This window comes from Erythrolamprus reginae, chromosome 1 (genome assembly GCF_031021105.1).
Source record: "Erythrolamprus reginae isolate rEryReg1 chromosome 1, rEryReg1.hap1, whole genome shotgun sequence".
Lineage (NCBI taxonomy): Eukaryota > Metazoa > Chordata > Lepidosauria > Squamata > Dipsadidae > Erythrolamprus > Erythrolamprus reginae.
The window spans coordinates 36,705,415-36,732,247 of NC_091950.1; the positions used below are offsets into that span (position 1 = coordinate 36,705,415).

Below are 26,833 nucleotides of genomic sequence, written 5' to 3' on the forward strand. Positions count from 1 at the left end.
AAATAAGCCATTTGATGGGCTTCCTCACATTCTGGAATCCTCAGGCCTACTTACAAAATTAAGTCTTCAGACGGTCTGGGGAATCCACCATGTCGGGGAACCATCAAATGGCTTGTTTGACTTTGTGTTGTTGGATGTTGGAAGGAAGGAAGGAAGGAAGGAAGGAAGGAAGGAAGGAAGGAGAAATGGAGGGAGGGATTGGGTGGTTGGTTTGGTTATTGTTTTTATTATAATTTTCATTTTCATTTTTTTCTATATTATGTTTTTACTCTTATGAGTAGGTGACTGTATACATTTTCTAAACAAATAAATATAATTTAAGCAAATTTAAATGTTCTAAGCCTCCCATATCATCTCAAAAAGTAGTCCTGATCCTACTGCCATTAGAGTTGTGTGGAGGAGGTAAGTGATCAACTGAATGCCTTTGGTTCGCTGGTCCTTAGGCCTTTGAAAAGGAGAGCAAATAGAGGTTGGAGACCCTTTATAACTCATTTCGTGCCCTTACCTTGTATACGAATGAGGCAGGTGATGCATTGGGCCGCCCACTGCCGACATTGGATGGAATTGTCGCAGGTGTATGGAGCTAGAAATGCGACTCGGGATCCAAATTGTTGAAAATTTTCTCCCTCCTGCCAAAGGAGGAGTAGAAAAGGAATAAGGAAATAAGGGGGGGAAAGGTTTTGAAATAAAGTAAGGAAAATCAGAATTATGTTCTTAGAACTGGGCCGAACTAGGAGCAACTTAGTTGGTTATGACCTTTAAAGCCCTTCATGGCATCAGACCAGAATATCTCCGGGACCGCCTTCTGCCGCACGAATCCCAGCGACCGGCTAGATCCCACAGAGTTCGCCTTCTCCAGGTCCCGTTGACTAAACAATGTCGTCTGGCGGGACCCAGGGGAAGAGCCTTCTCTGTGGCGGCCCCGACTCTCTGGAACCAACTCCCCCCAGATATCAGAGTTGCCCCCACCCTCCTTGCCTTTCGCAAGCTCCTTAAAACGCACCTCTGTTGTCAGGCATGGGGGAATTGAAATTTCCCTTCCCCCCTAGGCTTATAGAATTTATACATGGTATGTTTGTATGTATGATTGGTTCTTTAAATTGGGGGTTTTTTAGATTATTTTTAATATTAGATTTGTTTACATTGTCTTTTTCATTGTTGTTAGCCGGCCCGAGTCTTCGGAGAGGGGCGGCATGCAAATCCAATAAATAAATAAATAAATAAATAAATAAATAAATAAATAAATAAATAAATAAATAAATAAATAAATAAATAAATAAATAAATAAATAAATAAATAAATAAATAAATGAATGAATGAATGAATGAATGAATGAATGAATGAATGAATGAATGAATGAATGAATGAATGAATAAACAAACAAACAAACAAACAAACAAACAAACAAACAAACAAACAAACAAACAAACAAACAAACAAACCCACTGCTGATTCCAATATAGGTTCCAGATGAATGAGGAGCTTCTTAGACCCCCAGCCCCACCCCAAAAAACTGATTGCCAGTAAGTAGAAGAGTAGACAACTCACAGGGAGATAGACATTTTCCTGAAATGTAACAAGGGCATGGAAAATAGCTTGCAACGCCCGCTCTCTGCTCCATTCTTTTTCAGTGAACCAAGGGTCTATGAGCTGTGGATAAAGCAAGGAGAGAGGAAGGATGCTATCAGAGTCTACCATTGATTTTTCCAGGAATGTCATTCATTATTTCATTCCATTTTTAAAATCAGGTTTTCCCACGTTCTAGGGAAGCAGACCTTTTGTGAATAAAGAAAAAGAAAACCCCACCCTTTGCTTCGGTTAGATACCTGGCGTGATATGAGATGTGGAAAATCTCCAAGTGGAGACAATAGAAGGCTTCCCTGAAGCTTTCTAATTTTTTATCCCACTTTGGCAATGGGAGCATGTGTTTTTTTGATGGGGGAAAGAATCAAGGGGTAGATGTTAGGAATATAGGTCTGAGTAGATTATGGGGGATAACATAACAATAAAGAAGAATAAATCTAGTATTTTCCATTGGCTTTTAAAAAACTAAAAAACTGCAGGGGAGGATTGAAGCCATGAAGTCAAGCCGCAGTAGAAAATGGTCTGACCATGACAAAGGCAAGACATTTAAGCCCCTTAGTCTCAGACCATTACTCAGTTGATCCGAGAGAAATATCATGTCGGGTGCGTGCCACCCCCCTCGTGAGTCGGACCCTGAACTACTTGAGTCAGGTTCATGGCTGTCATGGTGGCCATAAACTCCTGTGCTAACCCTTAGGACCCACCGAGTGATGGTAGATTGAAGTCCCCCTGGACAATTAGTCCGGGGAACTCCACCGCCAACCCGGCTACCTCGTCGAGCAGCACAGGCATGGCTGTTCACACGTAGCTGGTAGGCACCTGAACCCCTAAGTCCAACTTCACCAGGAGGAACTCACAACCTGCAATCTCTGGAGCAACGAATCTACGCCGGCAAAGGCAATCTTGGGAGCAACGAGTCTATGTAGGCAAAAAGTCTCCATGGCCAAGATAGCCACTCCTCCTCCCCTTCCCTGGGGTCGCAGCTGATGCCATACCTGAAGTAGTGGTATTTGGACAAAACTATTTGCATTGCTATATTGAGTCTTCGGATAGGGGCGGCATTCAAATCTAATAAATTATTATTAATTATTTTTATTATTGTTGGGTAATAGGCAATAGGCAATAATATAATATATTAGGATGTAGCTTTTCAAGTTTTCAGAACAATTGTCTGACAGATTTATTGAGGATTGGATAAAGAAATAAGTCTTTCAAATGCCGTGTGATTGCATTTCATGAAAAGTCATACTTCAGGACTAACATTTGTCTGCACATATGAAAATGTTGGTCGAATTGAAAATGTGTTTATTGGGATAACATCAAATTGCTATTTTTATAATATTTGCGTCTTGCAATTGAATATAAGAATGGATAGTAGTCACTAATTGATTAATGCAGGAATAATTTCTGACTTTTATTTCAAATATTTATACTTTGCTTTCCTGCTAGGAAATGTTTAAATCAGATGGGGAAAATTATAATGAATTATCTATAAGTCTTCAAGTCATTTATCATGTGGTACTCTGAAGGCTAGCGCTTTTCATGGATGTTTATTTATTATTATTTATTAATCTAATTTATATGCCACCCAACTTCTCAAGGACTTTGGGCAGCTTACAACAAATAAAAACAATATTTTGTTGTCTTCCCAAATTATTTTACCCTTTTATCGTGCTGTTGTATGAGTTGTATTCAATGCCCAGCTGCGATAGAATCAACCTTTTGTATATCTGATGAAATCCTAACTGGGAATCAATAAATCAGAAAATATGAAATGGCTGAGCAACTAAACTGGCTGCAATTTCCAGATTCCCAATGTCAGCAAACAGATATTGCTCACCTGGAACATTTCATCCATTAGCTCAGAATTTGGGTGTTCTTCAACCATGCTCTTCACAAGTTTCCCAAAAGCATCCATTGAATCAGTGTAGAGTGACTAAAAACACAATACAAATTGTTATGTCTGTCTTTTAAAAGGTGTTATGTTTGCAAGCTGTATAATAAAGGTGATAGCTGATTGGAGCAGGGCGACCAATAAGCAGCCTGCTAGCACAACCAATGGGAAGCCTGGGCGTGACCAATGAGGAGCCTCCGGGCTCAGCCAATAGGAAGCTCCAGCGCCAAGGCTTGAAACACTGTCACCAATCCCTGTGCTAGTAACCATGTATATAAGGTGCGGGTTATGCCACTTTTTTATTTATTTATTTATTCTTTGTCCAATATACAATACATATGAGAGAGAATATACATTAGGAATATATATATAAAGATAGGAAGTAAAAAGAAGGGAAGTGGATAGGAAGAGAATATATATAGAGGAGAGAATATATAAGATAAAAGAGGTAAGAAAAGAGAATTGGACAGGGGACGATAGGCACAACAGTGCACTTGTTTCCCTAATCTTACTTATGCATCGAGCTGGTCACTTCAACTGTTCCTGAATGCCAATAAATAGCTGTTAGCCTTTTCCCGAGCCTCCAGCCTCTGATTTAACACAAATGGTGAGGTCTAGGAATCAAATTGGATATAACACTAGGAGATCCATCAGAAGATCACTCTCTACTGATTAGCTCGCCATAATCGCTTCTTTGTTTTCAGACTTTACTAATGGTTCTAGAAGAGAGGGAACTCTGCCTAGGGGAGGGATCTGGCCTTAACTTGATGTCCCTTTTCAAAGTTTCTATATACTGTATTTGTCATGCAGGTGTAGATTATTTTCTTGCTGAGAAAATAGTTTTTTCAACTCAGAATTATCTCACCAAGAATTATTCTGCTGAAGAAAAGTCACTGACTCTTCTCTCTGGTAGGAAGACATATCAGTCGGGCAAGGTTATGTGTGAACCTGCATTGGAATTTGTTCCTTGTAAACTCACACTTGCACACACACACACACATACACACTCCACCCATCTGCTCATCCATCAATCTATTTTTTTCAGGGCTTTTTTTAAAAGTGTGATTAATCAAACCCTGAGTAGAAAGGCAATTTTGGGGGAAAAAAATTATATTGGGATTAGTGATGGGTGAACCCAACAGTGTTCAGGTTTGGCAAGTCCGGTGAACTTTACGCAAAATTTGACCAAACCCGAACCGAACCCGAACTCGAACCCGAACGGGGAATCCCTCCCATGAAGAGATTCTGGGGGCGGAGCTTTGACATCACCGGCAGGTTGCTAAGGATGCCATGGAATCCAGGAAATGATCACCTTGGCATCCTTAGCAACCTGCCGGTGGCGTCAAAGCTCCAAACGCCGAACACGACCCCAAACTTTGCCCAAAGTTTCAAAAAAAAATTCAGATTCGTGTTCGGCATACCGAACAAGGCAAAATTTGGTACGGACCCGAATTGTGCGGGTTCAGTTCACCCATCACTAATGGGGATCATTGCTACTCTCTCAGCTTGTAAATTTTTTCATTACCAAAGTAGGTAAACAATATTGTAAACAATATTGACTAGGCAAGCCACTAGTATATCAAATGAGAGCAAATCCCATTCCCTACAGCATATATACCAAAGACAAATTCCTTGTGTGTCCAATCACACTTGGCCAATAAAGAATTCTATTCTATTCTATTCTATTCACAGGAAATGATTTACCTATTTCAGTACTGAAACGTTTACAAAAAACCCCGCCAAGCTCAGAGGGCCCCAAGGACCCTGCAGTTCAATCCTAAACTACAAATATTTTGTCGCTAAGATAATCTATATTAATTTTTCCACTTTGATACCATTCCCAGTTATGTTAATCATCTATAATAACTTAGCCAGCTGACTAGGAATGATACACGTTACAAATGCCTGGGGAAGGCATGACTAGACTGGATATGACATTCTTATGATAAGAAGCATCCAATATCAGGCAATGGCGAGCTGGATACTCTTTTCCCCCTACAAAACCCATTAGCAGAGTAGAAAAAGAAAGGTTTCTAGAGAAAGAAACTCCCTCCAATTACCTCAATATGTAAAGCATCCCTTTCTGTTTCTCCTTTTAGCTTCAGCTGTTCCAGGGGACGGAGGGGAAACAAACTTTTGATGCTTTGGTCAAGGAGATTGCGAATGTCCTCCATGTTCAAGGATGGCTTCAATTTGCTACCCGTAGAAAGATGGGCTGAGAGGTCATATATTAAAGCTGAAGGCTAAAAACCAGTCCTGAATAGATTGGTAACTTGTACTTTCACCTGAACAACTAATAAGACAAAACTTGGGGATTTGTAGGGTATACTATGCAGGAATTCCATGTCCTTTTCCTTTCGGGTTCCCTCCCCCCTGTGCTTTAATATGCAATGATTTGTTGAGATAATAAAAATATTTTCTTGAAATACGGGGATAATATATTACCACCTTACATGGTAATATAGTTAAACGTTAGTGATAGAACTTGGGAGGGCTTTGTATGAAAATAAATTAGTATTTTTAGGACACTAGAAAGGGAGAAGTTTTCCAAAGTTAATTGTAGATTTGCAAGTGATTAAGGGGTGAACAATAAAATACAGACAGTCCTTGACTTACAACAGTTCATTTAGTGACTATTCCAAGTTACAATGGCACTGAAAAAAGTTATTTATGCCTGTTTTTCACATTTAGGCTGTTGAAGCATCCTCATGATATGATCAAAATTCAGGTGCTTGGCAACTGATTCTTATTGCATTGTCCCAAGGTCACTTTTTGCGACTTTCTGACAAGTGTTCTGACCTAGGCTTCACCAAATCATGAAATAGATTCCTTGTCCTGAAAACCCCCTTTTTATTTGGCTAATGTGAATTCTTAGCATTTACATCTAGCAAAGCCCTGGCAAACAGTCTTTCAAGGGTGAGTTGCAAACACAGACATCGGTCCTTGGATAGTTGCCAGGCCAATAGCATCTTGACGCATCATTAAACAAGGAAATACTTGGCAAGGAGTCTCTCAGATAAGCAAATTTCCACACAAATGAATTAATTGTCTCCTGCAAAACCACTTCACTTTTGCTCCTATTTATTTCCTATGGGAGTGGCCTTTCAGCATCCCCTTGTGCTTTTACTCCCAAGTCGACCTCTTTTCTTTAATTGTTCCCTTCTGATAGCTCTGCACACGAGCTCATTGGGAACAGGCTCCAGCTGTTCTTCAGCACCACTTATCTCTGACTCCGAAGGTAGCTGATAACTGTCGGACAGCCCTAGCCCCATCTCTGCCTCTGATGCAGAGCACCCATCAGAACTTTCCACAGATTCCAGGACTGGCCCATGATGCTCCCCAACCTCCTCACTGTACAAGTCAGCTGCCAATTCTGCTGTCCACTGGCAACAACAACAATAATTACAGTCAATGGGGAAGCCAAATTCACTTAACAGCCATGTTACTGACTGAACAACTGCAGTGATTCAATTAACAACTGTGGTGAAAAAAGTCATAAAATGGGATAAAACTCACTTAACAAATGTCTCGCTCAGCAACAGAAATTTTGGACTCAACTGTAGTTGTAAATCAAGGACAATCTGCATTGTGGATTGTGTGAGATTAGTTAAGGCTTTATATGGTTTTTATCTATGTTATCCCCTTGATCTTTCTACAGACTCTTTGTCACAAACATTTCATTAACCAAACATTAGACCATCTTTCCTCAGATGAGTTGTAACCATAACTCTTGGATTCCCACCCATTTGTCAGATGAGAATTCTAAGAGTTGCAATCCCATGTGTTTAGGGGATGCCCAATTATAGGCAAGGCTGATCTATGATTTTTTTGGTAGAAAATCTCTTTTTTTGTAGAAATTCTATAAGTCACAAATGTGAAACCTGGCAAATAAAATATTAAGCCCCAGTGACGGGTCAGGTCCCTCAAAGTAGGCCTTCTCCAGGTCCCATTGACTAGACAATGTTGCTTGGCAGAGCCTAGGGCAGTGATGGCGAACCTATGACACGCATGTCAGCACTGACACGCGTAGCCATTTTCGGTGACACGCGGCCGCCGGAGAAATGGGGAGCTTTAGGGAGTGGCCAAGATGCAAATCTCCCCACTTTCCAATTTCTCACCAACTGCAAGCAGGTGCAGCAAGCGCAATTATTATTATTATTTTCCTCTCCCTTTAAATTTGTTTTGCACCTATTAAAAAAAAATTGCTCTGGTTGCAATTTTAATTTCACTCCCAGGGCTATTTACCCAGGGGTCCTACTTTGATTACATTAAACTGCTCATCCCGTAAACAAATATTGCTCTGCCAGGAAATCTACTCCAACCTCCCCTCCCCTGCTTCGCTTCTTTCCCTCCACGAGCAGTGCGCGGTGTCCCCTCCCCTTGGGTCGATCGCATCAGGGAGGGCGGAAGAGAAAAATTGAAACCCCTCCGCCGAGATGGGTCTTGTCCTGAGTTTGCAAACCCGGAAGTAAAGTAGCAGCAGCAGCAGTTGCTGCTGTAGTCATAATAATAGTTGGAACCCCTCGGCGGAGTCCTGCTCAAGGCGCCGTTTCCTCTTATAGCTGTTACAGGAGACGGTGCTAAGGTAAACCCTTACCGGTTTAAACGTAAAGGATGAGGGGTTATTAATTTGTAATTTAAAAAATCATGCCGGGCTCGCAAAAAAGAGCCCGAAAAAAGAACTGCGTGGACATCGCACCATTTGCTTCCTCCTTTGGCGGCTTGTAACTAGATTTTTACAACCCCCCTCTAAATAAAAGCACATGCCGGGAGGGGTGGGGACGAGGAGGGGGGAAAGGTTTGAGGAGATCAAGTAGATTGAGAAGATCAAGTAGATCGAGTGGGTTGAATAGGTCACGGTGTCATCCTATGCACGTTACTCGAAAGTAAACCCCAGTTCCGTGCTGCCCAGGGCGCAGTCTCGGATAAATTGATATTTTGACTGCAGCAAAAAAAAAAAAGAGAGACAAAATAAAAGGGACCTTTTCTCCCCCACAATGCACCACAAGCTGGGCTGGAGGCACCTGAAAGTGAGACCCCGAAGCTTTACATCTTAACTAACCCTAATTCAAATCAAAGCATAGAAAGGCTGACTCGGGGGTGTTCCTTAGTTTTTTTTCTCTCCCTCCCCTCTTTCCCTCCCAAGTAGTAACTGTGTTGCACGCTTCTTCTCTCTCCCCCCTTCCTTCCTTCCTTTCTTTCCACAACGCCATGACGGCAAAACGTGTGGAAGGAGGAGGGGAGTGAAAAAAAAGACGTAGCTGGGACCGCTCCTGACCCTCCGGTTTTTTTCTCAAGGTGACACACCACCCGAGTTAGGCTCGGTTTTTTGGCGAATTTTGACACACCAAGCTCAAAAGGTTGCCCATCACTGGCCTAGGGGAAGAGCCTTCTTTGTGGGGGCCCGGCCCTCTGGAATCAGCCTTCCCCAAGATTCATACTGCCCCCACCCTCCTTGCCTTCTGTAAGAATTTGAAGACGCACCTGTGCCGATAGGCCTGGGGACACTAATCATCAGCCCCTGCTTATGGATAAATGTAGGTTGAATGGAAAGTATGTTGGCGGATTGAAAATGATGGTTTTATATTAAATTGGGGTTATAGACTATTTCTTTTTAGTTATTATTGGATTTCAGAATTGTATTGTTTTTCACATGTTGTAAGCAACCCTGAATCCTCAGAGGGGAGGGATAAAAATCCAAAATAAATTTGATTACTCATAAGAATATCGAGTTAACATTAAAAGATAGCATGATACACTGGTGTAGAAACATAGGCAAAGAAATTGATTTAGATACATGGGAGAAAGTTTGGATGTGTAATTGGAAGATGACAAAGTCAGTTTCTTTGAAAGAGAACCAAATTAAAATATTCTATAGATGGCATCTTCCACCAAGTAGAATAGCAAAAATGTTCCCAAAGACATCACCTCTATGTTGGAAATGTAAGAAAGAAATAGGATCCTACTACCACCAATGGTGGACATGTAATAAAGCTAAAATGTACTGGAAAATGATAGAGAAAATGACAAAAGAGATTACAAAGCAGAAAATAGATTTCACCCCGGAGTTTTGTTTGCTAGGAATTACTAACCAAAATTACAAAAAAGAAATTTTGTACTTGATTATACATATTTTTACAGCGGCAAGGATTATCTACACGCAAAACTGGAAAGGGGAAGATATCCCCAAAGAAGAGGGAGTTATTGCAAAAATATTAGACTGCGCGGAAATGGACATGATGACAAGACGCTTGAATGACCAGGAAGAAACCAAATTTTATGAAACATGGAACAATGTTTATGAATGGATAGATAAGAATAAAAAATAAAGAAAGAAGAGTAATAATAAGTATAGATATATTAGATAATTTTTTCTCATTGAGATTTATATTAGACTTAGTTTATATATATAGAATTTTTTTTTTATGATATCAATTTTTTCTATTAGATATTTTTTGTATTAGTAGTATTGAATTAGATATTCAATCATGTATTCCTTTTTCTGTATCTGCATTTATACTTTTGAGAAGAGCAGGGATGATACATCCCTACACTGTATGTTAAATGTTTGTAAGTCTGTATGTTATTTTAAAGAAAATTAATAAAAAAATATGGGAGAAAAAAAAAATCCAAAATAAATATATAAATGAATGAATGAATGAATGAATGAATGAATAAATAAATAAATAAATAAATACTATATAACCATATAAACTTTCCAAAGACTAAAAATATCTACCTCAGGAATGCCATGGCAATGATGGCTTTGGGACGAAGGGGTGTTGTCAAAGAATCCAGTGGTTCTTCTCTAATGAAATCCTGAGCATACAAGAGCATACATAAGATAAAAAGAATTAAAAGTACACCATGGGCAAAGGGATTTGCAACCCCACCCCCTGTGAATTATAGCAGTGATAGCGAACCTTTTTTATCTCAGGTGCTGAAAAAGCATGTGCGCGCACTATCATGGATGCACAAGTGCCCACGCCCATAATTCAATGCCTGGGGAGGGCAAAAACAGTTTCCTCCATCCCTCAGAGATCCTCTGGAGGCTGGAAATGGCCTGTTTTCCAACTTCTGGTGGGCCCAGTAGGCTTGTGTTTTGCCATCCCCAGGCTCCAAAGGCCTCCATGAAGCCGGGGGAGGGTAAAAACACCTTCCCCCATCCTCCCAGAGGCTCTCTGGAAGCCAAAAATGTCCCCCTAGACCCTCTGTGCAAGCAAAAAATCAGCTGGCCAACACATACATGCACGTTGGAGCTGATCATTAACTTTACTCACCAACAAAATACCAAGAAGTTCTTTCTTGCAACTTAAGGTGAAATTCTGAACGCTCCGAGTCTCATGGATAGCTTGGCAGATGTCAGTTGTGCTCTGAACAAGGGCTAGTTTGAGATTCATGTCCTACATTAGCAGAAGAGCCAGCATGATAGTGTGGTTAGAGTTTTAGACTAGGAACTGAGGTTCACATCCTCACTCACAAAGTTGTATCGGTGGTTGTGAACTGGCCTCATACAAAGCCCAACCGATTCAATGTGAAGATAACAATAAGGTGACCTCAGAAGAAAGGTGACTGTAAATTTAGTCAACAAGGTTCATCAGAAAACTAGATATTACATGGAACAGAGCAATCATTAATCACTCACTTACTGATTAGCAATACTCAACCAATACTACAATCAGACACAAGAGGTCTTTCAAACTTCTTCAATCAATTTATGGGCAAAGAAATTAAATGATTTTTTCCTAATTTCTTCAGAGAAAGGGGAACGTTCTGTTTATAGTGATAGCAACACACACACACAGTCACACACGTAGACACACACACACAAAGTCACCGTAGATAGGTAGAGTTCTTATCAGCACCAAAAACCAAGAAACAGCGGCAATTCTTCCAAGTAGTTTTCTTTATTATTCCACATAGACAGAATCTTGCCAACTGACGCATCCTACAGTCTACAAATATATCCTCTGGGACCTATTAGTGAGGGGCTGTCTTCACCCTCTTTTTCTCAAACTATCTAAACTGACCTGCCTCTTATTCCTCTGGAATACACCCCCTCCCTCCCGGGAATCCAGTCCATCACATTCTGTCACTGTTCTCTATGTTGTCTTTCCTCTGAATTGAATTACCATAATATATGGGAAGCCAGGTACTTCAGGAACACTAGAGCAAGAGTATCTATCTATCTATCTATCTATCTATCTATCTATCTATCTATCTATCTATGTATTATCCATCCATCCATCCATCCATCCATCCATCCATCCATCCATCCATCCATCCATCCATCCATCCATCCATCCATCCATCTATCTATCTATCTATCTATCTATCTATCTATCTATCTATCTATCTATCTATCTATCTATTAGATTTCTATGCCAACTCTCTATGAGGACTTGGGGCGGCTTACAACATATTAAAAACAGTAGATTACAATAAAACTAAATCCAATTAAACTAAAATTACATAACTATCTACAGATAAAATCCCTAGTTATATTCAATTTCACCCATTTATTCAGCAACCATACAATCTTTCGTTGGTCAGGGGCAGTGATGGGCTACCAAATTTTTTACTACCACACTGTGGATGTGGCTTATGCATTTTGTTTCAACATCTTTCAGTGCAAATTGGGTGCTCTGGGGTGGAGCTCCAAATTTTGTTACCGGAACTGCATTCCTGACCGTTCCCGTAAGAGCCCATCATCGATCAGGGGCTAAGGTTTAATTGTCCCAAGCCTGGTGACATAAATGAGTCTTAAGACTCTTACAAAAGGCGAGGAAGGTGGGGACAGTATCAATCTCCAGGTGGAGTTCATTCCAGAGGGCCAGGCCCCCCACAGAGAAGGCTCTTCTCCTAGGTCCTGCCAAATGACATTGTCTAGTTGACGGGACCTGGAGAAGGCCGACTCTGTGGGACCTCACCGGTTGCTGGGATTCATGTGACTGGAGGCCGTCCTGCAAGTAATTGACTTTACAAATCCTTCAGCTTCCAGAATTCCTCAGCCAGCACGAGAGATGGTTGCACAAGGAAAGAGAGAACATTCATACACAACTCCTTTGTAATAAAGAGGGAAATTCCAAGTCTGCTAATCTGTTATCTGAGGACATATATATAGCCAATAGTCACCTCATCATTAAATAAAAACTGCATTCCACACAGGATTTTTTTTTCAGGAATTATGTTTTCCTCCATAGGATTGAGCGAGGATTGGTTGAAAAAAAAATGACAAGATAATTTCTTTCTTCTGATACCAAAGAGGGCATATGGAATGGTTTTGAAAGGAAGAAGAGCTGCAACCAAGGCAGTGTTCAGATAATGGAGATTGTTCCAAGAATCTAGTTATAAAAATTCTCAGACAGGCCCTTTCCTAGATCAGAAAAAGACAATATGAGGAAGGAAGGAAGCACATTCCAATTTTTGCTGCTAGGAATTGAGCAGCATTTAAATATATAATTTAGAATAATTGTACTTCTGACGTAGGTGCATTGGTTTCTTAGTCTGGTCTATAGTTTGGGCTGTTAGGCACTAATACTCTTCCTATCCCCCTCTTTTTTCTTGAAGAGAATAAGTACATAGCAGACTTGTACCTGTTTGTGCCAGCAAAGGTCAGATCTTTTATGACTTACCTTGTTTTCAATACTGAGGCCCAGCACCTGAAAGTGAAACAAGATTCCAAGGAGAATGAGATAACAATAATAACTAATAACAACTTAAATCACAGGTCTTCAAACTTGACAACTTTAAGACTTGTAGACTTCAACTGCAAGAATTCTCCAGTTGGCTCTGTCCACAAGTAGTGTTGGGCGAACCCAACGAAGTTCGGGTTCGACGAACTCACCCGAACTTTGCCGTGAAGTTTGGGTGAGTTCGCTGTACCTGAAACCGAACCCGAACTTTTGCTTGCAGCAAGCCATTGTGGCGTCCTTTTCTGTAAAAATAAACAAGGAGGTGGGGAATTCCCCACCTCCTTTTGCTTCCTTTTATTTTTACAGAAGAGAATGCTGCAGCGGTGCTACAAACTAAAGGAGGTGGGAAATCCCATGATGGGATTCCCCACTCTCCTCCCAGGCGGCGGTGTTTCGCGGTGTTTGGCCAAACCTCAACTCGAACCTGAACTTTACCCAAACTTTTTAAAAAGTTCGGGTTTGGCATGCCGAACACTGCAAAGTTCAGTCTGAACCTGAACTTTGCAGGTTCGGTTTGCCCAACACTATCCACAAGTCTTAAATTTGCCAAGTTTGGGTACTCCTGACTTAAAAGCGGCATATAAGTCCAACAAACAAACAAACAAACAAACAAACAAACGGATGAATGAATGATACAAGTAATACACTGTAAAAATAAAGTGGTCCATCTTTTGTCTGCTTCCCCTTCTATAATTAGTAATATGCAGGTGAGGTTCTACCCCTGTGATGGTGAATCTATGGAACCATATCTGAGGAGATGTGAGGCTTTGCCCTATGTCAGCTCCAGTGCACATGTGTGCATTGGCTAGTTGATTTTTGACCTTGGGGAAGGCTGTTTTCAACCTCTACAGACTTCAGGAGGCTTCCCTGAAGCCTCTAGAGTGCAAAAGGTGGCTGAACTGGCAACCTGGAAGTCCGTTTTTTGAAATTTATGGTTTGCCTGTTGGGCCATTTTTTTGCAGTGTGGAGGCTGTAGGGAAGCCTGACAGTAAAAAAAACATCCCAAGGAGGGACGCATGCATGGGATGTGTGTATGCACAGTGTGGCAGGCATGTGGGCGGGATTGTGTACCAGTATGCATGGGTGCTAGTGCATGAAGCACTCACATTTTTGCATGCAAGAAGAAAAAGTTTTCCCCTCACTGTTCTACCCTATGCAATTTGTTCATGATTCTTGAATTCTGTCAAGTTGTAGTGCCATTCTAGAAAGCTTAGAACTACGTCACCTAAAACACGATCTAAGTATTGCCCACAAGATCATATGCTGCAACATTCTACCTGTCAATGACTATTTCAGCTTCAATCGCAACAACACAAGAGCACGCAACAGTAAGTAAGTAAGTAAGTAGGTAAGTAAGTAAGTAAGTAAGTAAGTAAGTAAGTAAGTAAGTAAGTAAGTAAGTAAGTAAGTAAGTAGTGGTGGCCTTGAAGATCAACAAACCATTAAGCAATTTATTTGTTTTGCGTGCTCCTGCAATTACCAAAGGTCAGCAGAGATTTGATTCTGTAAGTAGATGAGTCTTGATCCTCCCCACCATCACCTCCACAAGAAGATTGTGATATTTCTAACCCCATCTCTAAGAAAGTTAATGTCAAACATTTGCAACGGTATAGGGATATAGAAAGTTGACTGACATCTGGGTCTAAGCAGCCCAGCATGATCTACTCTATTTTTATTTCTTGCCAAATTGTTCTTTTTATTAGTTTATAATATAAAATACAAAAACAATAAGGGAGGAAAAAGGGAAGGGAAGAGTGTAGAAAAGAAGGGGAAAAGAAAGAAAAGGCATTGACCCCCGACTCCCTTTGGTGCAGTAGAATAAGATCTTTTAACTTTTACATAATGGCATAAAGTAGCCAATTCTACATCAACAAATCTATCCTATCGGTAAAACTCTACGCTGCTCTGCTCTAGAAGAATTATCCAGGTTGAGTCACACCCACACGCCCTCCCTTTTAGCCAAGCCAAGTGTGGTCGGGCAGTAGGAAAAGCAAGGAGGATGCTTGGCTGCATAGCTAGAGGTATAACAAGCAGGAAGAGGGAGATTGTGATCCCCTTATATAGAGCGCTGGTGAGACCACATTTGGAATACTGTGTTCAGTTCTGGAGACCTCACCTACAAAAAGATATTGTCAAAATTGAACGGGTCCAAAGACGGGGTACAAGAATGGTGGAAGGTCTTAAGCATAAAACGTATCAGGAAAGACTTAATGAACTCAATCTGTATAGTCTGGAGGACAGAGGGAAAATGGGGGACATGATCGAAACATTTAAATATGTTAAAGGGTTAAATAAGGTTCAGGAGGGAAGTGTTTTTAATAGGAAAGTGAACACAAGAACAAGGGGACACAATCTGAAGTTAGTTGGGGGAAAGATCAAAAGCAACGTGAGAAAATATTATTTTACTGAAAGAGTAGTAGATCCTTGGAACAAACTTCCAGCAGACATGGTTGGTAAATCCACAGTAACTGAATTTAAACATGCCTGGGATAAACACATATCCATTGTAAGATAAAATACAGGAAATAGTATAAGGGCAGACTAGATGGACCATGAGGTTTTTTTCTGCCGTCAGTCTTCTATGTTTCTATGTTTCTAAGAATACAAAGTTTGCTGGAAAGAAAAAAAAGTTGCAGAAAAGACACAAAATGTCTGTTTCTCAACTGTAGAGTCAAAGGTCTTGAACTTGCCTGGCAGCTACTCCGGTAATGGTAGAGGACTTTTTTCATTATGCTCTCTTCCACCCTTGAAAGCAGAAGCTCTTTTGGGGCTCGCAGCGCCACTTTGCCATAGGTAAGCATCAAAGTTTGATGGGTGTACTTTCGGCTACCTCGATAGTAATCCTGATCAACATAAAAAATTAAGAGGCAGAGTAGATTTTTCTCCAGCTTGATTGCTTCCTTATCTCCCATTTTCATTTTAGTTTTAACTAATTGTCTTCCCCCCCCTTTTCCATAGATTTCAGCCACCTATTATTGACCATACCCCTTTAGTATTTTCTTTGTTGGCTTTCTGTAGAAAATATGTAGATTTTTTTCTATATAAAATTGTTGTCTAAGAGCTGTGGTGGCACAGTGGTTAGAAGGCAGTACTGCAGGGTAGTTCTGCTGCCTGCCAGCTGCCTGCAATTTGGCAGTTTGAATCTCACCAGGCTCAAGGTTGACTTAGCTTTCCAAGGTCAGTAAAATGAGAACCCAGATAGTTGGGGGCAATATATGTTGACTCTGTTAACTGCTTAGAGAGGGCTGTAAAGCATTGAAAAGAAGTATATAAAAGAATCCCAGCGACTGGTTAGATCCCACAGAGTTGGCCTTCTCCGGGTCCCATCGACTAAGCAATGCCATCTGGCAGGACCTAGGGGAAGAGCCTTCTCTGTGGTGGCCCCAGCCCTCTGGAATCAATTCCCCCTGGAGATTAGAACTGCCCCCACCCTCCTTGCCTTTCTCAAGCTCCTAAAAACCCACCTGTTGTATCCTGTAATGGCTACCTTGTATCTCTGTAAATAGTTTGTTCCTTGCTTAAGCGCTGTCTGAGCTGGAATCAGGAAGTCGCTCCTGATTGGCTCAGACGCGCCCTGCTCTTGCTTTGGCGGGAACCGCAAATGTATAAAAGAAGCGGTTTCTCCCAAGCAAAGCAGACGGTACTCGCTGAAAGTCACTTACCTATGCTGAGCTGAATAAAAGTACCGTTTTCAACCAACCCTGCCTCTGGGTCTACTTCACCACCTATGTCACCAGGCTTGGGGAAGTTGATATTCTCCGTAGCTACTATGATTTATGTGTGGTTTGCTTGGGTTGTGTGATTAATTTTTATGATAAGGGTTTTAATCTGTTTTTTAAAATATTGGATTTGTACATTGTGTATTGTGTTGTGAGCCACCCCGAGTCTTCGTAGAGGGGCGGCATACAAATCTAATAAATTATATTATTATTATTATTATTATTATTATTATTATTATTATTATTATTATTATTATTATTAAAGTGCTATTGCTATTGTGGCCTCAGGCAATTATCAATGTGACTTGGCAAAGCACTATTTTAGCTTACAGAGTTACTGTACAACTATATGGAGTTTTAATTTGTAATTTTCTTCTTCTACTTGAACTCTTTTAAAAAAAAACTGCTGTTTCCTCTCGGACAAACTCTTAATTGCTTCCTAATAATTTTTTTCATTAATAAATTAGTGGCAATCATGGTAAATATGTAAGACAATGCTGTGACTTAATTCTAAGAATGGTCTTCAGAGTATGTAAGAGTGCAAATGGAGAAACACTTGGTGACGTTTTAAAGCAACTATGCCTCTCTACATGGGGCTACGTTTGAAAAGTGTTCAGAAACTTTAGATCGTGCAGAACGCAGCTGCGAGAGCCATCGTGGGGCTTCCCAGATTCGCCCACGTATCTATAACACTCTGTGGCCTGCATTGGCTGCCGATCAGTTTCCGGTCACAATTCAAAGTGTTGGTTATGACCTTTAAAGCCCTACATGGCATTGGACCAGAGTACCCCCGGAACCTCCTGCTACCGCACGAATCCCAGAGACCGATAAGGTCCCACAGAGTTGGCCTTCTTCGGGTCCCGTTGACCAAACAATGTCATCTGGCGGGCCCCAGGGGAAGAGCCTTCTCTGTGGCAGCCCCAGCCCTCTGGAATCAACTCCCCCGGAGATTAGAACTGCTCCCACCCTCCTTGTCAAGACCCATCTATACCGCCAGGCACTGGGGATTTGAGACATCTTTCCCCCAGGCTCCTTATAATTTATGTTTGGTATGTATGTGTTGTCTGGTTTTAATATGATAGGGTTTTAGTTATTTCTTTTAATATTAGATTTGTGCCACTATAATATTTTTTTTATCATTGTTGTGAGCCGCCCCGAGTCTTCAGAGAGGGGCGGCATACAAATCTAATAAATTATTATGAATTATTATTATTATTCAGGCTCTTGCAAAGCATTGCACGGTCCTACTAATTTCTTCTTTCTAACAAAATCTCTAATTGGCAAGTTTAGTTTCCTGTTCTTGATTAATTTCAGGCTCCTTGGCTGGACTTGCACATAAACCATAATGCAGTTTATTTGGCACTGGCTGAAAATAATGGGTGAATCTAGAACCCAGAACATGTGAAAAGTGTTACTTGGAATCCTGACACCAACCATTTCTAGTTTATTCAGTAAACCATGGTAAAACAATCATGGCTTAATATAAAGTAAGACTCCGACTAATGAATTCTAGTGATAAAAGCAATACACATCACTGAAAATAATTTGTGAAACATCACTTTCCCTGCAAAGCAGTATTGGGCTGCCCCTGGTACACCTGGGATTGTTGTTCCAGTATCAGAAACGGCGATGCACCCATGCACACCCCTGTGTGAGATTTTGCTTCCATGCATGCGCAGAAGCAAAGAAATAGGCAAAAAACACCGAAATCTCATGCGACGGTGCTTGCAAGTGTGAGATTTCGGTGATTTTTGGCCTTTCCTTGCTTCTGCACATTCGCGGAAGCAAAGAAGTCAGCAAAATCACCGAAATCTCGCATGTGTGAATGTCCTTGCATGAGATTTCAGCAATTTTCACTGATTTCTTTACTTCCGTTCATGCGCAGAAGCAAAATCTCACATGGGGGAGCACCTGCCCACTGGCCTCCAGGACTGATCCAGTAGGAAAAAGTACGTGCGGCCCATCGCTGCTCCAAAGGTCTTAAATTCTGATGGAAATTTAAAAAGGGATTGGCTGAAAGAAGAATGTTATTTATACATTGTAAAACGGAAGTAGAACAGTACAGATTAAATTCAATGTGACGTACTTCGGGTCCCGTCAAGCAAACAATGTCGTTTGGTGAGACCCAGGGGAAGAGCCTTCTCTGTGGCGGCCCCGGCCCTCTGGAACCCCAGAGATTAGAATTGCCCCCTCCCTCATTGCCTTTCGTAAGCTGCTTAAAACCCACCTCTGCCGCCAGGCATGGGGGAATTGAGATACATTTCCCCCCTAGGCCTTTAAAATTTTATGCATGGTATGTCTGTATGTATGATTGGTTTTTATATAATGGGTTTTAACTGTTTTTAGTATTGGATTATACTGTTTTGTTACTGTTGTGAGCCGCCCCGAGTCTGCGAAGAGGGGCAGCATACAAATCAAATCAAATAAACAAACAAATAAATAAATAAATAAACAAACAAACAAACAAACAAACAAACAAACAAACAAACAAACAAACAAATAAATAAATAAATAAACAAACAAACAAACAAACAAATAATAAACAAACAAACAAACAAACAAACCAACCAACCAACCAACCAACCAACCAACCAACCAACCAAATAAACAAACAAACAAACAAATAAACAAACAAATAAACAAATAAACAAACAGGCATGCATTACAGATGAACTGCCAGCTCATTTACCTTATAGCGATTGATAATCATAGATATCTTGATTGTCAAGTGTACTCCAACTCCAAATTCATGAAGTATGGCCAATGTTAGATCCAAATGACCCATGGCAGAAAAGGACAGAATCTGGATGACTTTCTGTAAAGGGAGAAAAAAACCCACACAGGTGGATTCCTCCCACTTTGGACTAGTTCTATAGAACCAATAGTAACATGGTGGCTTGGGTTGCTGAAACTGGAAGTGACCCAGGCCTGCTACACCCCTGAACCAGTTTTCTCAGTGCCATCATAGACACTGCCATCTTGTTTTTGTTTCTGCGCATGAGCAGGAGCTTTTAAAAAAGTAATATGCATGCACATAGGGTCATTTCCGGGAAGTGACACCGTTGTGTGCTTGCGCAAAACATGCACTTCCATCACAATGTGAACCAGAGGGAAAGGTAAGTTCCCACCGGTTGAAAAGCAGGTATGAAAACACCAGGTAAAATAAATATAATTTCAACAGTAGAGAAAAAGGAAAGATTCAAACAGACAACTTACATCTCTCTCAGATGCTTTCATATAATCAGCATTTTCTACCAAGTTTTGTACTGTACTCTGAACAAAAGTTAAATCCTCACAACTTGTCAGAGAAATTCCCCAACATTTACAGAGGAAACTCTGTGGAAAAAATAAAACAAGTGAAAAAGGAGAGTATATAATGGCTGCACAACATTAAAATTAATTTGCATGTAAAATTGAAATTAGCATTATTTAACTAAATACATGAGCATGATAATCCCCCATTTTACAACAGCAAAACATTCAAAACACATGCTATAGCCACACATACCAAAAACAACAGCAAGAAGTGACTACTTCTAAGCAAAACCTTTTATGTTGGTGTTCCAAATAGCTGGTAAGAGAGATTGGTTCATATATGAAGACCAAAGCTTCAAGTCATATGTACCGTATATACTCGAGTATAAGCCGAGTTTTTCAGCCCCAAAAATGGGCTGAAAAACCCGACCTCGGCTTATACTCGGGTCACCACAAGAGGGCGCCGAATCACCACAAGAGGGTGCCCCGTGGGAGCCCGGCAGGCATTGCTGGCTTGGGCGGGTGAGGGAGCTATGGCAGGTGCCTGCTGAGGCGCCTTTGGGAGGGCTGGACGCAGGGACTGGGCTGTGGAGGTCACACTTTTACACCCTCCGCGGCTCCAATGATGCCGACTGGTGCCTTTACTTGAGCTGGGAAGAGGAGACACCTGCCCCACCCCTCCCACAGCTCCGAAGGCATGCGAGAAGGGGAAAACGTGATGGGAAGCCGGTGAGGTGGGGGGTTGGATTCCTGCTTCTGTCTTCTCACCCCCCCCACCTCACTGGCTTCCCATTTTCCCCCTCTTGTGTGCCGTTTGAGCGGTTGGCTGGCGCCTTTGCTTGAGCCGGGGAGAGGAGGCACTTGCGAGAAGACAGAAGCTCCAGTTCTAAGGGCAAAGGGCTCTCCGAGCGAAGCAGCTGTGGGGAGGGTGGGGCCGTTGCCTCCTCTCCCCGACTCAAGCAAAGACGCCAGCCAACTGCTCCTCCGAGGAAAAGGCTTGTTTCTCTCTCTCTCGCTTTCCTGCCGCTAAAGGTATTTTAAATTTATTTTTAAAATACCGGTAAATCCTGAACAAATTAATTACAAATTTATTTATTTTATTTATTTATTAGATTTGTATGCCGCCCCACTCCGTAGACTCAGAGAGGAACTGATCAACCAACCAACTGACTGACCTTTTCAGTTGACCCATCAGCATAACTGGTTATCTGAGTTTCTAATTCTCTACTCAAATTCTGAGTCCATGTGCTATCATCAATGGTTTCCAGAGATCTTCTCAGAAACTATGAACAAAAACAATCAAATGTTTTGGATTATCGCTGTTATTGAGTGACCAGGTAAACTTGTACTCTAGTACTATCAATCACGCAAGCAATTAGGTTTATACCACACCTTTCTACTCTGTAGAACAGAGGTCTCCAATCTTGGCAACTTTAAGACTTGTGGACTTCAACTCCCAGCTTTACTGGCTGAGGAATTCTGGGAGTTGAAGTCCATAAATCTTAAAGTTGTCAAGGGTAGAGATCTCTGCTGTAGAGAATTTAAAAAATTAAAAATTAAAGAATTAAATTAAAAAAGAATTAAAGAAAACAGAAACAGAACTGTTTCTATTAAAAACAGAAATTAAAAATGATACAATAAAAAAGTGAAGTGAAAGAATGCTTTTTTACCAATTTTCTTTTTTTAAATTAATCATAAAAAAATAAAGAACAGAAGTGAAAGAGAAAGAAATAATACAAGAAACAATATCAAAAAGTATCCCAAAGGCACATTTTTTCAAAAAAGTAATTGGATTTTTTTTAAAAAATTTTTTTGCTTCTCATCCAATAAGCTTCTTCAGTTGTCAAAACTAATGATGTTTCTTGGATGAGAAGCAAAATGTTTTCAAGGAAAAAACAAAAAAACAAGTCCAGTTGCCTTTTGGAAAAAGCATTTTTGGGACAACCAGGGCCTGGACTGGGAATCTCTATAGACAATATCTAAAAGTAGTCAAAGAAGTTCTAAAGTTGTATAGTTGGTGCTCAGTATATTGCTGATTATGAAATAGTTATTTTTTTAAAAAATGAGTTTCTATGAATGAATTTTAAAGCACTTTTAAAATGTCTGATTTGAATGCCAATATCTCCATTATATTATTATTTAAAGATAAACCATCTACCAGGGGGGAAAAGAAAAGGAATTAAAACAAAAGAAAAATAGAAAAAATAGTGTTTCTTGGACCTTGCTTTTTTCTCAAATTATACCATTACTTTCTCCTTTTATTCCCTCAAAGCAGAAAATTTATGTCTCAAACCAATGGCTCCAAAGCACCGAAATCCTAATGAAAAACTCATAAGATTACAAAACTTCAGCCATTGCAATCCATGCAACAAAAATTCCCTTGTAATTTAATTTTTCTAGCAATAGAAGTGGCATATCTAAAAAAATCAGGAATGGGCTGGATATCTCTACCAATAGGCTTCAAATGTAGCAACTTTAAGACTTGTGGACTTCAACTCCCAGAATTCCCCAGCCTATTGGCTGGAGAATTCTGGGAGTTGAAATCCCCAAGTGTTAAAGTTGCTAAATTTGGGGACCCCTGAAATAGACAATGACCAATGCTTAGAATTAGGGTTCGGTTCAAAGCAACATACAGCACTCCTTCACCTAAATCTTTACTCATAAGAGACCTGTGGGATATTATATAGTTTCTCATCCTCTTGTTTCTCTATCTCCGTCTTCTTCATCATCATCATCTACTTTCTCTTCCTCATTTAAGGTGGAGGGTGTATCGCAGCTCTTAAAGGAGTAACAGGCTTGTAATCAAGCCTGTGTCAACTGAAAAAGTAGCAGTATCTTACCTGCAGCAACTTCTGCTCCCATTGCTCTCTGCTGGTCTCTATTCTTCCTTCAAGAAATGATAAAATAAATGTTTCATTGGATTATGATAGGGGTAGGCAAAGTTGGCTCTTCTATGACTTGGGGACTTCAACTCCCAGAATTCCTGAGCCAATCATGCTAGCTCAGGAATTCTGGGAGTTGAAGTCCATATTATTATTATTATTATTATTATTATTATTATTATTATTATTATTATTATTTATTAGATTTGTATGCCACCCCTCTCCGCAGACTCCGGGCGGCTCACAACAGTGATAAAAACAATACATGGTAACAAATCTAATAATTAAAATCTAAAACAACAATTTAACATTAAAAAGTCTAAAAAGAAAAGCCCCCAATATATAAAATACATACACACAGTCATATCATGCACAAAACTACATAGGCAAGGGGGGGATGTCGCAGTTCCCCCAAGCCTGATGACAATGGTGGGTTTTAAGTAGTTTACGAAAGGCAAGGGGGGTGGGGACAGTCCTAATCTCTGGGGGAAGTTGGTTCCAGAGGGTCGGAGCCACCACAGAGAAGGCTCTTCCCCTGGGTCCCACCAGACGACATTGTTTAGTCGACAGGACCCAGAGAAGACCAACTCTGTGGGACCTAACCGGCCGCTGGGATTCGTGCGGCAGAAGGCAGTCTCGCAGATATCCTGGTGCCATGAAGGGCTTTATAGGTCATAACCAACACTTTGAATTGTGACCGGAAACTGATCGGCAACCAATGCAGACTGTGGAGTGTTGGAGTGACATGGGCATATTTAGAGAAGCCCATGATTGCTCTCGCAGCTGCATTCTGCACGATCTGAAATTTCCGAACATATGTTATAGAAGAGCCAACTTCGCCTATCCTTTTATTATGACATTTACCCAGTACCCCAGTGAAACTAATAGTCCACATACTTTATAATATATAGTAAAGTACTATTTACTTATGAAAGCCTGTTTGGTGTAATGTAAGGCACCAAGCTAGTATCAGGAGACTGTGGATTTTAGTCCCACCTTAGGCAAAAGCCAACTGAGTGACTTTATGCCAGTCGTTATACCTCAGCCCAAAGAACCTGGGAATGGCAAACCACTTGTTGAAACTTGCCAAGAAAACTGTAGGAACTTGTCCAGGCAAACAGCAAGAGTCAAGAATGACTTGAAGATACAAATTATTAGTTTGTTTACAATATTCCTACATATTGGCATATCAAATCGCACCAGGCTCTAGGCTGACTCAGCCTTTTATCCTTCCAAGGTTGATAAGGACCAGATTGTTGGGGGGAATATGCTGACACTGTAAACCACTTAGAAGGGGGTGGAAAACTCTAGAAAGCAGTCTAAATGCTATTGCTATAAGGTGAGAACTTGTGGTTGCTGTTGCAATCTAAGGAGCATAGGTTTTTGCTGCTGAAGCTCCTTCCATGAAGCACAACATTGCTGCCTGAGTAACCGGTCTTCATTGCTGAGTTGGTGGTGAAATCTACTTACTTTCCCTATCAGTTCAGAAGCATGTGATTTGTGTGTACATGCTCGCTTTGCTCCCACACCACCATTGTACACATTTTTTCACCCTCTGCACATGCACAGAAGGCTTTGCAAATATGCAGAGGGTTAAAAAAAGAAAATATTCTCCGGGTGGGTGGGTAAAGGACCACTGATGACCTAAATGTGACCCTCAAGTAAAGACAAAGAACTTTAATAGAAAAAGTAACATAAGGATGGGCGACAGTCAGAATAAATCATGCAATCAATTTTATTTTATTAATTTATTTTTATCCTCTACTAACCTTGGAAGGATTCCCAAAGAAAGGGGATTTGTTTTGCCCACAGTTTTCTGACTGCTGGGTGGATGTTGGTATGAAGGATGTGTAAAAGTTGAAGGGCCCAGCCACCTCTTTGGTTAGGATTTGAGGCCAAGACCTGTTGGTGGGAAATGGAACAAAGAGTTGGAGTCCCAGAGTTAACATACAAACTTGAAATTTGCCACATATGTTCGTCTTGTTTCTAGGTGCTCATTAAGAAATATTTTTTTTCAAAATGACCATTGGACCATGAGTATTTCTTATATTATTATTATTATTAACAAGCTTTGATGCTAAGAAGTTCTACTCCCCCCTCCCCACCTGCAAAGAAATTTTAACTAATTGGATTTCAATATATATTGTCTTTTTTATATGTTGTAAGCCGTCCCAAGTCCTCAGAAAGGAGCAGCATATAAATACAATAAATTAAACTAAAAACTAAACTTAGGTAATTTCTCCTTAGTCCAACTCATAATAAAATAGCGCTGTTCCAATCTCTCTATATATACAAGTGAAAACCACTCACGCATTAATCACAACATCTTTATAACCGTAAAGCCTACAAACTTGAAATTTGCCACATACAGTATATTCCTCTTGGCTTCTAGGTGCTCGCTAAAAAAGCATTTTTCAAAATGGCCATCGGAGCATGAGTATTTCTTATATTATTATTAACAAGCTCTGTTGCTAAGGAGTTCTACTCCCCCCTCCCTGCCTGAAAAGTAGTCTGATCCAAATGCAAAACAAAAGCAGAGGAGTTTCAGTTTCACTTTTGCTTTCATAGCAAGCTGCTTGGAACTCAACTCCCAGAATTCTGCAGCCAGCATGCTGGCTGGGGAATTCTGAAAGTTGAAGTTGACCCATTTAAAAATGGACAAATTTGAAAAACACTGCTCTAGAAGGTTTGCTTTTTATTGCTAGGGGCTAAGGCTTCCCAGAATATGATGAATGTAAAAGAAAATAAACAAAAATCATGTTTTCCCAAATACATTTCAATTATTTTCCTACGATTGATTTATTCTAGTGATTTTAGAAGTCATCTAGCCTTTACTGTGACAAAACAATAGCCATCAAAACAGGGCGTGTATCACTTCAAAATGGCTGGGTGATTCATTGAGAATACAACTCAACAGTCTTCATAAAAGGTTTGCTATGGATTCCTCTTTTTTTGAAATGAATATCCAGTTTCCAAAATTCATGTCTGGTCTGACACAAGAAATAGTACACAGTAAAAACTAATTTTGAAGTTACTATGTTAAGTGGTACGTTGTCTATCTAGTCTAATATGTTGAGCATATTGCAATTATTTATACTTAACTTTGAAAAGGAAAATATTTTATTTAGAACATTGCTCACCAGAAGCCTTGCTATTAATCCTTGGGCACTTGGAAGATTTACTAAAAAGAGAACAGCAACAAATATGTTACAGAAGATTCAAAAAAATGTAATAATATTGTTTGTCATGATTATATGAAATATAATTTACTATAATTCCCAAATTTGCTCTCCAGGATAACTTTCAGGAAGGATGCATTTCCTTCCAATGGCTTCAAAATCTGTAGTGATACAGAAATTTGTACCTATATGGATAAATAAGAAATAATCTCTATTCTAGATAGTAATAAGTTTTTCAATCTGGACAACTTTAAAATGTGTGGACTTCAATTGCCAGAATTCTTAGAGTTGAAGTTCATGAATCTCTGTCAATTTTGGAAAAAAACTGCTTTTCCTATCAAATCACTAATTGATGCCCCTTAGAAAGTCCATTCTTCATGAGCTACTACATTGACTGGCATGCTTTATATATGATCTTTGTTGTAAGTAATTGCAAAATACAGTATAGGTAGTCCTTGACTATTTTTTAAAATTTGTCAAGTATGTATTGGTAGTATATACAGATATAACATAGTTTACATACATAAGATGGGTACTAATAAGAGGGAACAGGGATGGAAGGCACACTGGTGCACTTATGCACACCCCTTACTGACCTCTTAGGAATCGGGTGAGGTCAACAGTG

General features: G+C 40.2%; 1 protein-coding gene across 1 annotated transcript in view; it reads right to left on the reverse strand.

The window, feature by feature from the left end:
* The window catches only part of LOC139156873 (maestro heat-like repeat-containing protein family member 2B), a 99,951-nt gene that overhangs the window by 34,535 nt on the left and 38,583 nt on the right, over nt 1-26,833 (reverse strand). The window contains exons 15-28 of the mRNA XM_070733007.1: nt 26,170-26,210; nt 24,799-24,931; nt 22,988-23,034; nt 21,323-21,430; nt 20,109-20,228; nt 19,582-19,707; nt 15,864-16,016; nt 13,114-13,140; nt 10,759-10,881; nt 10,218-10,297; nt 5,539-5,674; nt 3,425-3,520; nt 1,549-1,650; nt 506-629 (exon numbers count right to left, since the gene is read on the reverse strand). Coding sequence (XP_070589108.1) covers nt 506-629; nt 1,549-1,650; nt 3,425-3,520; nt 5,539-5,674; nt 10,218-10,297; nt 10,759-10,881; nt 13,114-13,140; nt 15,864-16,016; nt 19,582-19,707; nt 20,109-20,228; nt 21,323-21,430; nt 22,988-23,034; nt 24,799-24,931; nt 26,170-26,210 — 1,416 coding nt within the window. The remainder of the gene's footprint in view (nt 1-505; nt 630-1,548; nt 1,651-3,424; nt 3,521-5,538; nt 5,675-10,217; nt 10,298-10,758; nt 10,882-13,113; nt 13,141-15,863; nt 16,017-19,581; nt 19,708-20,108; nt 20,229-21,322; nt 21,431-22,987; nt 23,035-24,798; nt 24,932-26,169; nt 26,211-26,833) is intronic.